This window comes from Odocoileus virginianus, chromosome 2 (genome assembly GCF_023699985.2).
Source record: "Odocoileus virginianus isolate 20LAN1187 ecotype Illinois chromosome 2, Ovbor_1.2, whole genome shotgun sequence".
Lineage (NCBI taxonomy): Eukaryota > Metazoa > Chordata > Mammalia > Artiodactyla > Cervidae > Odocoileus > Odocoileus virginianus.
In genome coordinates, this window is record NC_069675.1 from 23,758,827 (window position 1) to 23,773,351 (window position 14,525).

Genomic DNA, 14,525 nt, shown 5'->3' on the forward strand with positions numbered 1-14,525 from the left:
GATTGCTACAATAAGTTTAGTTAACATCCATCACTTCACATAGTTAGAGATTTTTCTCTTGTGATGAGAACTTTTAAGATGTACTGTCTTTGCATCTTCAAATGTATGATACTCTATTGTTAACTGTAGTCACCATGTTATACATTAAATTCTCAGAACTTATAGCTGGAAGCTTGTACCTTTAACCAGCTTCATCCATTTCCCCCACTGAATAGTTTTTAAACTTAATTTCCACCCCCATCCCCAAGGGAATCTAAGGTGTATTTTATTGACTGACTGGTCATGTTTAAACCAGGCTCTACCTGGCCATTATGAACCTGGTAATTAGTCTGCAAAATACCATCTTCCAAAAAACTTTTAGTGTGTTTTTTTTTTAAGCATTGAGTATTTAAAATAAATTTTGTTTTGCACATTGCATACAAGCTGCCCCTGCTTTCTATTTATTCATTTATTTTTAATTTTTTTTAATTGGAGGATACTTGCTTTACAGTGTTGTGTTGACTTCTGCCATACAACATCATGAATCAGCAATAAGTATACATTTATCTCCTCCGTCTTGAGTCTTCCTTCCACCCCATACCCCTTCTCACCCCTCTAGGTCATCACGGAGCAACAGGCTGAGCTTCCTTAACTCTAGGAAGACCTTCTCTGAGTAAGGCATCATGAATACCAAGGAAAAGGGCTTGAGTACCAAACTCTTTTATCTTCAGATAAAAAGAGGCTTTGATTATATTTTTATACCTGCCTTGTTCCTTCCTGGGTGCTTGTGAAGTGCTAAGAGCATACAAGAAAGCTGGGCCATCGTTGAGCTCTCACGCTGGTATAGCTGTCCGTTTTTAAAATACTTCTCTGGTTGGTCCAAAGCCACTGCTCCAAGCCACCAGTGCCTCTTCTGCCCCACACCTTCCCCAGTATCTCAGCAAATAAAAGGGATTATCCTTGGCAGAGCAGAAGGTCTCCAGGTCAACAGTGGTTAAATGTTAAACATTATGACTTGCCCCAAGAGGAAATGAAGACTCTTTTGTGAACTTAAAAGAGCACTGAATATAAGAGACTTGAGTTCCGGTCACAGCTTTGTCACTAGCTAACCATGTGGTGTTGGTTAAGCTAGTTCTATACCTGTGTGCTTAGTTATAAAATCAGAGGAGTAATATCTACCTGAACTGTTAAATGAGATGATTGTAAGAGATAGTAAAGTTCTGAGGCTAATATATCCCCTCTTGTCTGTGGAATTGTCACTACTTTAGCCTACCTTTTTGTAAGAATATATTTTGAATTATTTTCAGAGTAACTAAATATAGGCATGAATGCCAAAGATTGTATTAAGCTTTGCTATCTGCCTTGTGGAAGAATTGGCTGGAAATAGATTTTTGATCGTTGAGTCATGAGAATTTCTGATTACTTACTCTGTAGTTCTGCTGAAGTTTTTTCCCAAAAAGACACTAAAATCTGATGGAAAGTGTTATGACTAGTGTTTCTATTTTACCCCTCATTATGTTAGGTGTTTATCAGATCAGCAAACAAATCAAAGCTCATGATGGCAGTGTGTTCACACTTTGTCAGATGAGAAATGGGATGTTATTAACTGGAGGCGGGAAAGACAGAAAAATAATTCTGTGGGATCATGATCTGAATCCTGAAAGAGAAATAGAGGTAAGGATGAAAACAGAACATAAACATTTTAAAATGTTAAACCCTCTAAACTCATGTCTTTTGTCCCACATTAAGATAACTTACACTTTTCTGGAAAATTTGGTATACATTCTTGTCATTTCATTCCCTTGAAATAAACCAGCAAAAAAAAAGGCTATTCACTAAGCCAAATAATTTGAAAGAATAAGAAAAATGGGCAGAATAATTAACTTGCTTACTTATTTCTGACATTATTTTTTAGTGACCCAAAAAAATCACATAACCATATAAACTTAAAATTTGCCAGACATTTATCAAATATTCTATTCCATGGTATACAAGATGACCAGCTTAATTTTAAAATTCAAAAATAATCTTTTAAATGATGGGCTTAATAATAATTGCTGATTATATCTCTGTGTATGTCTGCTTCATGGTATAAACGAAGTATGTCCATAAAACCTAACAGGTTTTATGTTTTCAGTGAAAGTTGAATTGAGATCTCAAGAAGTGAAATGGTTTAGAATAGTGTTTTAAATCACTGATTGTCAGAGCAAAGGCAAATCTCACAGTTCAATATTGCTTCTATTTGTTGGTGACTTAAAGTTTGAATTTACGTGCAGTCTTTTCTACTTACAACATGCTTTGCAGACAAAATCTCTTAAAAAGAGAATTCTGATGTACTGCTCTTGGATTTTATTTCCAAGAAGATATATGCCCATATTATAAACAAAGAAATTTGTCTCAGGCAAAATGGCTTACCCAAAATAATATAACCAGTAAGTAGCAAAATCAGGCCACAGTCTTCATGTAATCTCTCAGAACTTATTCCTTTATCCCCTACTCATAATCTTTAACTCTTGAAATCATATAAAGTGTGAATTTAAAATTGAAGCATAAAAATGAAATTGAAGCAAAGAATGTTGATAATGCATTATAACTTCTGTGTATAAATTGTAAATGTCTGAATAAATAATTTATTAATATAAAATTACCTTGTACTTTCAAATTTGAAATTCTGTCATTTATTACTGCATAATTGTGTGCAGCTATAACTTCAGTCTACAGGTTGGTTAATGCATTGTATTGTGTGTCTGGTGGCTTTATAAATTTTTTTTTAGGTTCCTGATCAGTATGGAACAATCAGAGCTGTAGCAGAAGGAAAGGCAGATCAATTTTTGGTCGGCACATCACGAAACTTTATTTTACGAGGAACATTTAATGATGGCTTCCAAATAGAAGTACAGGTAAGCTGTATTATTTTAACCGTTAACTGAAAATTTTGATGATACCCTTTGTTTCTTATAATAATGGGCATGTTTCTTTTTCAGGGTCATACAGATGAGCTTTGGGGTCTTGCCACACATCCCTTCAAAGACTTGCTCTTGACTTGTGCTCAGGACAGACAGGTGTGCATGTGGAACTCGGTGGAACACAGGCTGGAATGGACCAGGCTTGTAGATGTGAGTAAAGCAAAATGTGATTATAATTTCCCCACAGAAATGCCCTAAAACTGGCAATTGGTAGCAGCAAAGCAAAAAGGACTCAGAATTGGTTAAAACCAGGTGTATTGCTATAGTTCAATAAGGAGGAAGGGATAAGGGGAGAGTGTTTAGTTACAAAGTACATCATGAACCCACTCCAAAGAAGCAAGTTAACAGGATAGAAGCTCAACATTTCTGTCATGTTCAGTAGTAAAAATCAAGAATATTTCACATCTTTATGGAGCGTTAATTGTTACGGAAATGTTTGGGCTGCTGGTGGTGGGGCAGTTGGGTTCAGTAGGTACTGCTCACTAACAGATTCTACTGTCTTCTTTTTGAGTTGGTCTCTTACTGTGTTTCCTCTCTACCCCACCCAGATATTCACCTTTTCTAGCCTAAAAGGTGTATACATGTTCTTTGCAGACTCTAAAGAACTGTACAAATGTTTGTTGTTACCCTTATTACTGTTCCACTGCCTCGCCGCAAGCTGGTGGGCCTCTCCCCCTCCCACTCTGCCAGCATGTCCCCTTCCTGCTCTGAGATTCTTCTTCCTCTTATGTCCTTGTGGTATTCCCATTGGCTGTAGTAAAGTTGATTGAGATTCCATGTTTATGTGAAACAAGTTGTTTTCAAATGTTTGCCACTCTTGCCGTAGATCTAGGGAGACTTTCTCGTGTGCGCCCAACAGCTGTCTGTCTCTCTTCTAGGAACCGGGACACTGTGCAGACTTTCATCCCGGTGGCACAGTGGTGGCCGTAGGAACGCACTCAGGCAGGTAGGGTCTCCAGGGGAAACGAGCGGAGTACTCCTAAGTGGTGGGGCGTTTAACCCAGGAATGCTCTCTGTCTGGTCTGGAGGATTGGTCTTTTCAGTGGCACAGCTTTATACCTTTTGCTCTTTTCTGTTATGTATACTCGTTTAATTGCTCAGTAATTTCTTGTTAAGGACCTACCATCTGTTAGACCCAATTGTGAGAGTTGAGGCTCCATGACAGCACAAAGCAAAAGTCCCTGCCCCCATGGAGTTCACACTTCAGTGTGTGTCAGGGGTGGAGGCAGAATAAGAAATAAGCCTGAACTAGTTAAGTTAGTTACTAACTAATTAAGTTAGAAAAATGAAGAGCTATGATGGGGGAGGGTTGAGCAAAGAAGAGGGATCTGGAAGGGTACTGTTACAAAATGATAAATAAGGAGGTCAGGACAGGCTTCACTAAGAAGGTGGCAGTTCAGCAGACTTGACCCTCCCTTGTGACATTTTCTATGGTATCAGAAAACTTCTGTCCTCGTTATCTTTAAAAAGGGAAGGAAATCGAATCTGAAATAACCCAGTTGAGCTTTTGTTTGAGCTATAGCCCTTTTCCTTCTTGAATGCTACACAGGTAAATAATAAAGGTATGTGTCTTGAAATTGTTATTAATTACTTATCTTTGCACACCTTGTATAGTACCTTTCCAAGGCTATTAAGTAATATATATTTATTATTTGATTTTTTAATTGTCCTTTTTATTGCCTCTGCTAGTAAGTAGCCCTCATCACAAATAGCTTAGTTTCTCTTTTAAAGAGGCAGAGGAAAAATATAAAGTCAATTTTCAAAAGTTAAACCCATAAAAAATGTGGAATGCTGATTTCTAATAAGGTAAAAGTATTGTGAACACACTTATATAAATATTTTTATGAATGTAACAAATAATTAAAATCATCCAGTTTATTTCAGTTCAGTCACTCAGTCGTGTCCAACTCTTTGTGTCCCCATGGACTGCAGCACGCCAGGCTTCTCTGTCCATCACCAACTCTCAGAGTTTACTCAAACTCATGTCCATCGAGTCAGTGATGCCATCCAACCATCTCACCCTCTGTCGTCCCATTTTTCTCCCACCTTCAATCCTTGCCAGCATCACGGTCTTTTCTAATGAGTCAGTTCTTTGCATCAGGTGGCCAAAGTATTGGAGTTTCAGCTTCAGCATCAGTCCTTCCAATGAATATTCAGGACTGATTTCCTTTAGGATGGACTGGTTGGATCTCCTTGCAGTCCAAGGGACTCTCAAGAGTCTTCTCCAACACCACAGTTCAAAAGCATCAATTCTTCGGCTCTCAGCTTTCTTTATAGTCCAGCTCTCACATCCATACATGACTGCTGGAAAAACCATAGCTTTGACTAGATGATTTATTTAATTCCAGTTTACTTAATTCTAACTACATTTAGCCATTTAGAGTTTTTTTCTAATCAAGATTTCCCCTTTGGCTGTTAGATACAAATTAATACCTCTGGAAAATCAAAACATTTTCAAAATCCTCATTTACAGTGCTCAGAATCATGGAAGAACAGGTCTTTAAGGTAAAGATAAACTTTGAAATGTGGGTATGTAATTAGAGATGTTGTTTGAGTGGTTCTGAAATAGTGGAATTTTAGAATTAGACTGCTTGGGAGTGTAATTGGTGATAACTTACAAATATAAATGGCTTTCCTATCTCAGATTTCCTCAAAATACATGTCATTAATAGATTGTTACTTGGACTAAACAGGCATATGGCAGGCCACTTTGTAGAATTTGGGGGAAATTTATTTTCTGTTTTACAAAAAATATATGTCTTAAGCATGTAAGAATCACCTAAACTATAGTGGTGAACTGGCTTTCAGGAAACTGCAAAGGAGTTTACTTCAGATCTGTTTTGGGGGCAGCTGAACAGATAATACAAATCTAATATCAATGAAACAGTAAGAATAAGAGCTACCATTTATTCACAGTCTGATGACACACCTTGTACTAAATTATTTTTCATATTGTACTTTAAATTTTAACAAGAATGCAACAAAATGTTCATTAATATCTCCTTTGCACAAACAGGAAACCCAAGACCCAAGTCTCATGAGTCACTTGTGCTTGAGCTGGGATTTAACTCAGGTTCTATATGATTCAAGTTCTATGTGGTTTTAAAGCTTGTCTCTTTCCAGGACTCCACTTTTGAGATGTGCTTATGGTGTTTATAGTATTACTTAGAAATGTTGCAAGGAGAGTTTATCTTTGAAGGTTGAGTCACTGTCTGACAGTGATTTAAAAGCGTTTACTGTGTATAATAAGGAGTCAACACTGAGTGAAGTCGTCAGTGCTCGAAGGACTGAATCATTAAGACTCAGCCCCTTCATTGGATGCATGTACAATATGTGTACATACAGAGCCCCAATTTTTAATGAAAAGCAGATCTGATGAAACTTACTGAAGTTACTTTCTAACATTTAGTATAACTGTGAAGTCATCATTAACAAATTTAAAAGGAAAGGTTACTTAATGTAAGTGACTTAGCTAAGCCAGTTGTTTCCTCTTGGAGTTGTGAGTAGGAAAAACCTTTTGAATGAGTGATATAACTCAAAAGTGCTGTCAGTCAGTTCTTTCTAGTGTAGAGTTGGGGATTGTTTAAAATCTAGGGGAGATGTAGTTATCAGTGTTCATTTTCCTGCCGTTGATTCTTAGAGAACTTTTCTTATTTATTATTATTTTTTGCATGGGTCTGTGAACACCTGGCTCTCTTGTCTAAAACAAAATTCCTCGGTGTAACCGTTCAGATTGTTATCACTGACCCTAAGCCTGCAAAAAATCACACTGAGAGCAAGAATTTTTTTTCTAAGTTTAATACAGCACATTATCCAAATTGTTCATGATCCCAAAAAGGTGACTAGCAACACGTTTAAAGATGTGTTCCTGTCCATATCTAGAAATCTTCTACTTGTAATCAAGAAGTAAGCACAAGTGTGAATAAATTATCACAATGATAAATAAAATTATCATTTTAAAAGACTATATTATGAATACAATTTCTAAGGGAAAAAATTAAATGCCTGGCCCTAAGTGGACATACTGCTTCCTTAACATTGCTATTCCTTATATATTAATAGTAAGGAGTCTTTTTAATAGCTTTATTGAGATATAATTCATATACCTTAAAATTCACCCTTTTAAAGTATACAGTGCAGTAGTTTTCAAGAAGTTCACAGCATTGTGGAACCCTCATCACAAGCTACTTTTAGAACATTTCATTAACCCTGAAAGAATCCCTGTACACTATAGCAGTCATTCCTCATTACCCCCACCCACTTCCAGCCCTGAGTAACTGGTCTGCCTTCTATTTCTATAGGTTTGCCTGTTCTGGACATTTCATATAAATCAATCATATAATTGTGATTTGTGACTAGTTTCTTTTCACGTAACATGTTTTGAAGGTTCATGTATGTTGTAGAGCATGTATCAGCATTTCATTCCCTTTTGTCACCAAACATCCCATTGTATGGCTGTACTGCAAATAACCATTTGAATTGATATTTCCGCTTTACGACTGCTGTAAGCAGTCATACACAAGCTTTTGTGTGGACAAATGTTTTCTGTTCTCTTGGGTATACACCAAGGAGTAGAGTGAACTATGTTTAAAACATTTTAAGGAGCTTCCAAATTGTTTTGCACAACAGCTATACCATTTTACAATTCTGCCAGTAAAATATAAGGGTTCCAATTTCTTTCCATCCTCACCAACAGTTGTCATTGCCTGTGTGTTGATTACAGCCGTCCTAATGGCTGTGAAGCGCTTTTTCATTGTTTTAATTTGCATTTCTCTGATGGCTAATGATGTTGAGTATCTTTTTCATGTGTTTATTGGTTATTTACGTATGACCTCTTGAGAGAAATGTCTCTTTATACCCTGTGCCTATCTTTGAATTGATTTGTCTTTTTATTCTTAGTTGTAAGGGCTCTTTATATGTTCTGGATATAGTACCTCATCAGATGTATGACTTGCAAGTATTTTCTCTCATTCCAGTGGTTGTCTTTTCACTTTCTTTCTTTCTTTCTTTTTCTAATATCTATTTGGCTGTGTTGGGTCTTAGTTGTGGTATCCAGGACCTTTCATTACAGCAAACAATCTCCCTAGTTGTTGGCATGGTGTGCAGGCTTAGTTGCCACACAGCATGTGGGATCTTAATTCCCCAACCAGGGCTCAAAAACAAGTCCCCCCCCCATTGCAAGGCAGATTTTTAACCACTGGACTGCCAGTGGAAGTCCCCCTTTTAACTTTCTTAATGGTAACTTTTATTGCATAAAAGTTTAAAGTTTTTATACTGTACCATTTATCTGTTCTTTCTCTTGGTCTTAAACATTTACTACAACATTTTCTTATAAGAATTTTATAGTTTTAGCTCTTACCTTGAGATCTTGATTTTGAGTTAATCTTTGTATATGATATGAGCTAGTCTTTGTATAGATATTCAACCTCATTCTTTTGCATGTGGATATCCAGTGTTGCAGCACTGTTTCTTTCTTTCTTTTTTTTTTAGCACTGTTTTTGAAAAGACTTTTCTTCCTGCAGTGAAGACTTGAAACCCTTGTTGAAAATCAGTTGACCATAATTGGGTTTCAATCTGGATTCTCACTTATATTCCATTGATCTCTATGTTCATCCTATGCAATACTGGTCTTGATTATTATAGCTTTGCATTACGTTTTGAATTGGGAAATGTGAGTCCTCCAACTTTGTTCTTTTTTGGGGTGGTTTTAGCTATTCAGGATTCCTTGAATTCTACGTGAATTTTAAAATCAGCTTGTCAGTTTTGCGAAGAAGCCTTGATAAGGAGTGTTTTCTTCTTTATAGATCAGTTAGAATATATGTCACTATTTGAACAATATTAAGTCTTCCAATTTCTGAACAGGTGTTTTTCCATTTATTTAGGTCTTCAACTTTCTTCAAGGATGTTTTTAGTTTTTAGGGTACAAATTTGCACGTTTGTTAAATTGTACCAAAGTATTTCATTTTCTTGATGCCATTTTGAATGAAATTGTTTTCTCAGTTTTATTTTTGGTAATATTCATTGCTGGTATATGTAAATACAACTGCTTTTTGCATATTGATCTTGTATTACTTGAATAAACAAGCAGTAATACTTGAAGATCAACAGAGAAATTACTGTGAACCTGAGTGGTCAGAGAGCACCTCCCAAAGGAGGTGGAGCTGGTCCTGCCTTGTAGGAGTTCTGAGATCTTAAGAAGGCAGTGAAGAGTTAGGAGCTCATATCAAACAGCGGAAGTGGATTGAGCCAACGCAAGAAACTATGAACTAACTAAAATAGAACATTCCTTAAAGGCCTCTTGATAGCTAAACAGTGGAATCCAAACTTCTTAGCCTGGCGTTTAAAGCCCATTAAAAATCTCTCCCTCACCATTCCAGCCAGAGTGGTTAAGTTGTTGTCCTTCAGATACACCTCAGTCCTTTCTGTCCTTTCTTACCTGTTCCTCTCCATTTGATTCTCAGCACATTTGAAAGGATGAAATCCTAAACCACCCACATCCTCAGTGATTACTCCCTGCTCTGAAACGTCATGATCCTTCATGATCATAAGAGCAGTTGGGAAAAGTTACAAACCTGCCACCCAGAAGATACACTTTATGTGATGATGAATATTTTTTTAATGCATTTTATGAACAGATACAGATTCATTTAGAGACTTTAACATATGATACTTTCCAGCTCTGAAATCTTATGATTCTCCTTTTGCCACTAAAGAAATAAATGTGTGTGTGTGTTTTTTTAATCATCAAATTATGGTGGTAGTGTGTGTGGTTATTTGACTTACAATCAGATTAGTTTAAATATATGGCCAAAGATTTCCCACCTCTGATGCTGAGCAATTCCATTTAGAAAGATCCTTTAGGCCGCATAGAGCCCCATAATGATTCTTTGAAGCAGAAGCTTGGTTCCAGAGTATATACTCTAGATTAGAATGAGAATGCAGTTCAGCACAGTGAAAACTTAAATTATTTATCTGAAGAAAATTTCCTTTACTTCTCCATACTTTCATTAAGGATAGAGGTCCTGAGCTAGAAAATCTTTTCTGAAGGTAGAATGTGAATTCATGCACTGAAAAGGGTGGGAGCCTTAAAATTATTGCTGTATACTTTTCACAACAAAGTTATTTTAATTATTACTAAAAATTACTCGCCACGAGTGAAAGAATTAATCTCTGATAGCTTCCCACATAGCTCAGCTGGTAAAGAATATGCCTACAATGCAGAAGATCCCACTTTGATTACTGGGTCTGGAAGTACCCCTGGAGAAAGGCATAGCAACCCACTCTAGTATTCTTGCCTGGAGAATCCTCGTGGACTGAGGAGCCTAACGGGCTACAGTCCAGGGGTTTGCAAAGAGTCAGACACAACTGAGCGACTAAGCACGCACACGTGCAATTAAAGAAACAGAAAAAGTAAGCAGAGGGTTTTCTGTTTTGTTTTTTTTTTTAATTGTTGTTTCTTTTTTGACAGCTACCATCTCTCACCAGTAAATAACTCAGTTTTGGGTTCTACATATTATATACCAACAGACATTCTGGAAGATTTTTATTACTTTTTTTTTTTTTTAGTTCCCTGACCAGGAATCAGACCCATGCCCCCCTGCAGTGGAAGTGCAGAGTCCTAACCACTGGACCACCAGGAAATTGCCTTTTTTAAAAAAAAAAATTACTTTTAAAGACAGTTTTCAGAGCAGTAAATTTGTTTTCAGTTTTCCTAGGAAGATTGAACTGTAAACAATATCAGTCGAGGCTTCTTCAAAATAAAAATTGGTAATTTTAAATGCCTAAGAAAGTATAGTGAAGTGTTTACATAAACTCATTAAAAACTTAAAGACCACAGAGCAGTGTTGTGTCTCATTGTTCTTCAGGCATTTCTTGGCTTAAGAGTAGTTTCACGGTGGCAGCCATAAAAATTGATGAATTAATTAATTACATTCTCAGGAGAAACCTATAATCTCTGCATACTGTCCAGTTGCAATAAAGTGCGTTCCTTATGCACCTTTTGAAGTAGAAATGATCGAACCATGAGCCCAGGGCTTCAAAGTGCCAGTTTCCTGCTGATTGAGTTTTCATAAACTTGGATATTTACAAATAGAAGCTACTTCTCTCAACTGAGTAAAAGGCAGAATTATTAATTAGGTTAGTACCTAGAAATTTCAACCCGTAACTCACAAGTTATTTGAAAGAATAGTGGTCTCTTTTCAGATACTTATTATAATGCTTCAAGATTAGAAGGAACTGTCATTATGACTCCTGCTATTGAATTTAATGGTGGAACTTTTCCCATCTGAGTAATTAAGAACAAAACTTGCTGCTCATTAGTCCCATTCAGTTTCATGAAATTAAGATAGTGATTTTATTTTTCCAATTTTGTCCCATTCTTTCCACTCCAACCATTTCTTCTTACACACAGTATTTCAGTTAATGTAATTGTTACTAAAACAGTATCTGTCATGTTTGAAACATTTTATATTTGTTCATTTGTCCATTCTGTAAATATTTATTTAGTGCCTGATCTGAACCAGGCAGTCTCAACCCTAAGCTCCTCCAGCCAACTGTGCCTGCTGTCTGTAACCTGCTCTCCTCTCTTTTATCTGTCCTTTAGCTGTCCTTCCTTAGTTCCCGGTCTTCGCTTTGAACCCCGTATCTCACCCTGCTCTTAGAAAAGGGTCTGATAAGAGTCACTAACTATGGAGTTGGATATAAATCATTGTTTTTCCTATCAAGAGACCTTTTCCATTTTGACTTTTCCTATAAATGTGATTGAAAAACTGCTTTTCAGAGAATTGAAGAGCTTGCATATGCTGGTGTTGGGGTTATTGGAGAGGTAGAGTGCCCCCTGCTGGTCCCTTCGCAGTCTCAGCAAATGAATGGCCTGCCTTTCCCTCCCACTGTCATACTATCCATGCTGCTTCCCACCTCCCTGGCAGTGCAGCTGTCGTCACTCCTGCATGAACTGCCTGTAATTCACCCTCAGTGTGCAGCTCAACCCATATTCTACTGATATATCCTCCCTAAAGGTTTTTCTATGCCTGCTGTTATTTTTCTTCTGAGTTCCTCTATTATACATAGTCACCATCGGTGAGATTAGCACTTAATTGTGCTTTGTTTTAATTAGCTCATTTCCTTTTCCCTGGCTCTAGTGTAATTTTCAGAAACACTGATCATCTTGTCATTTTCTATTTGGACAGTGCCTGTCAAAAGAGACACCTATGGCATTCAGTGAATACCTAAATAGAAATGAGAACATGCCTAGGCCCATACGTTTAAGTATATTGCATCTAGTAACATTTTGCAAAATGAATTCATCCTTCATTAGAAAAGGGTAACGTGTCCAGCTTTAGGGCATTATTAAAATTTCTTTTTACATGTACCACGTGCTAACCGATTGCGCCACTGGAGCTTCTAAAATTTCTTTTTAAAGGGAGAAAAAAGTCAGCAGCCATTTTTTTTCTATAAATGCTAATGTCTGAGGAAAATGTTGATTTTTTACTTCCTAACAGGTGGTTTGTTCTGGATGCAGAAAGCAGAGATCTAGTCTCTATCCACACCGACGGGAATGAGCAGCTCTCAGTGATGCGCTACTCAGTAGGTAGGCAGGTTTACTCCCACTCCTGGGGCATTTACGGCTTTTCTCAGTGATTGCATATTTCACTTCCAGTAATGCTGACTACTTTTTTCTCTGCTCTCTAAAGTTGCTAAGTATTGAATATGTTTCCCCAACAGTAGATTTAATTCTGCTGTAGGAAACTGCAAAAGATCTGCTAAAGTTAAACAGTATTCTAAATCCTCAAGCAAACATAAATTTAGAACAAACTGTTACAACTGCATTTGCAGTTGAAAGCAGAATACAGTGCAATCAAATACCATTTTTTTTTAAACTACACCTACTTAGAATTTTGAATAGGTATTAGGCTGAATGTTAATAAACTTAGCAATCTTTTCTTTGTATATAAGAGGATATAAAACAAATTATAATATTCAAAGAATACAAATTTTATAGGCCCTTCAAGTTCTTTAAAAAATCTCTTTAGTTTGCTTTTTATTGTTTACGTAGGAATGATTGGTTTGTTAATTAGATAAAATACTCAGCAACTCATTATAAGAATGTGGTCAGTTCATTTGGCTACTTTGAGTAATTCTTTTGTATTTTATTCAGAATATTTATTAAGTTTCCAACACCCTTTTCCCTGTATTAATATGGTTTTGATCCACACAGTTCAAGTGATATTTTCTTATATTCAGAAATATATTCCAGTAGTTGTTGGATCAGTGTGAAATCCAAATGATATTTTTGATGGCTTCTAAGTCATTTCAAAGGAAGCCGAAAATGCTATTCTCTATGTTGAACAAAGAAGGAAAATATTTGCTTTGAGCTATAAGCTTGGCAAGAGTTATTTTGAAGAAGAAAAGGATACCTTTTCTGTTTTAGTTTGGCTTTTTTCAGTGCTATAATAGCAAATAACTGCTCAAATGTAGCATTTAAAACCCCAAGATCAAATGAACTTTATTGACCGTCTGTTATGTGATAAGTACAATGGAGGAGATGATAGAAGAGAACACGGTCCCTTCCCAAGAGAACCTACCCCATCACTGAAGAGGTCACATGTCCTCAGTTGAAATGAACAGTTGTACACTCAGCTTGCTATATGAATCCTGTATACTTAAACCTATAAAGCCAGGTTAACCTCCTTGGGCCTAGTCTGTAGCTAACTAGAAAGAGATGAAGCTAAGATCCGAGTCCAAGGCCCATGGAGCATTTCCAAGAAGGGATTGTGCACTTGACTAGATAACCATTTGGTTTTCAAGTATGTTTAGTGATGGAAAGAGTCATTCATTAAACACCAAGTAATAATTAATTTGATGAGATTTAACAACATTTGTAAAATATCATTTGGTATCGGTCCAGTAAAGGGACAGTAAATAAACCTGTCGGTGTATTTCTCTATTTGACTTTTTTCCTGTTTCATTCTAGATGGCACCCTCCTGGCTGTAGGATCTCATGACAACTTCATTTACCTCTATGCAGTCTCAGAAAATGGGAGAAAGTATAGCAGACATGGAAAGTGCACTGTAAGTAGTGAAGGGAAATAAATTGACCTATAAAATTGTTGGAAAATTTTATTTCGTAAAAAGAATTAAATGTTTGCATTGATGTATCACCTTTAAACTTAGCAGATTGAAACTTCAGTCTCTATCTTTGAAAATTGACATCATCTGAGAGCAGAATTTTACAGTGCCCTTGCAGTTCTAAAAAGATTTCTCCTTTGATGAAAGTTTATTACTTGTCTCTCTCTGACTGCTAGTTTTAATGCAGTTTCTGATATCAAAGCTACTTCCTTAGGAAATCCTTAGAAAATAATGCTTTTTTAAGATGAAGTGAGTCAGGAATGGAAGGGTACCTCTCATGTTTTAAGCTCAGTGTCCCATGATCCTACCCATCCTCGACACTGCAGTTTCGTTTCCATGTGACCTCTGTAGCACTAAACAGAACATAATTTCTATGAAGAATAGAAGCATACTTTCTTTAGTTTACTGCATTTCTGATTGATTGGTTTTATCATTGTAAGATGAAATTTAGGT

General features: G+C 36.5%; 1 protein-coding gene across 6 annotated transcripts in view; it reads left to right on the forward strand.

The window, feature by feature from the left end:
• EML4 (EMAP like 4) overlaps nt 1-14,525 on the forward strand; it is a 153,074-nt gene that overhangs the window by 125,303 nt on the left and 13,246 nt on the right. For all 6 annotated transcript variants that reach the window (XM_070477414.1, XM_070477394.1, XM_020871310.2 and 3 more), the window contains 6 exons: nt 1,502-1,653; nt 2,754-2,879; nt 2,964-3,095; nt 3,824-3,891; nt 12,446-12,534; nt 13,918-14,015. In XM_070477414.1, the coding sequence (XP_070333515.1) occupies nt 1,502-1,653; nt 2,754-2,879; nt 2,964-3,095; nt 3,824-3,891; nt 12,446-12,534; nt 13,918-14,015 (665 nt within the window). The remainder of the gene's footprint in view (nt 1-1,501; nt 1,654-2,753; nt 2,880-2,963; nt 3,096-3,823; nt 3,892-12,445; nt 12,535-13,917; nt 14,016-14,525) is intronic.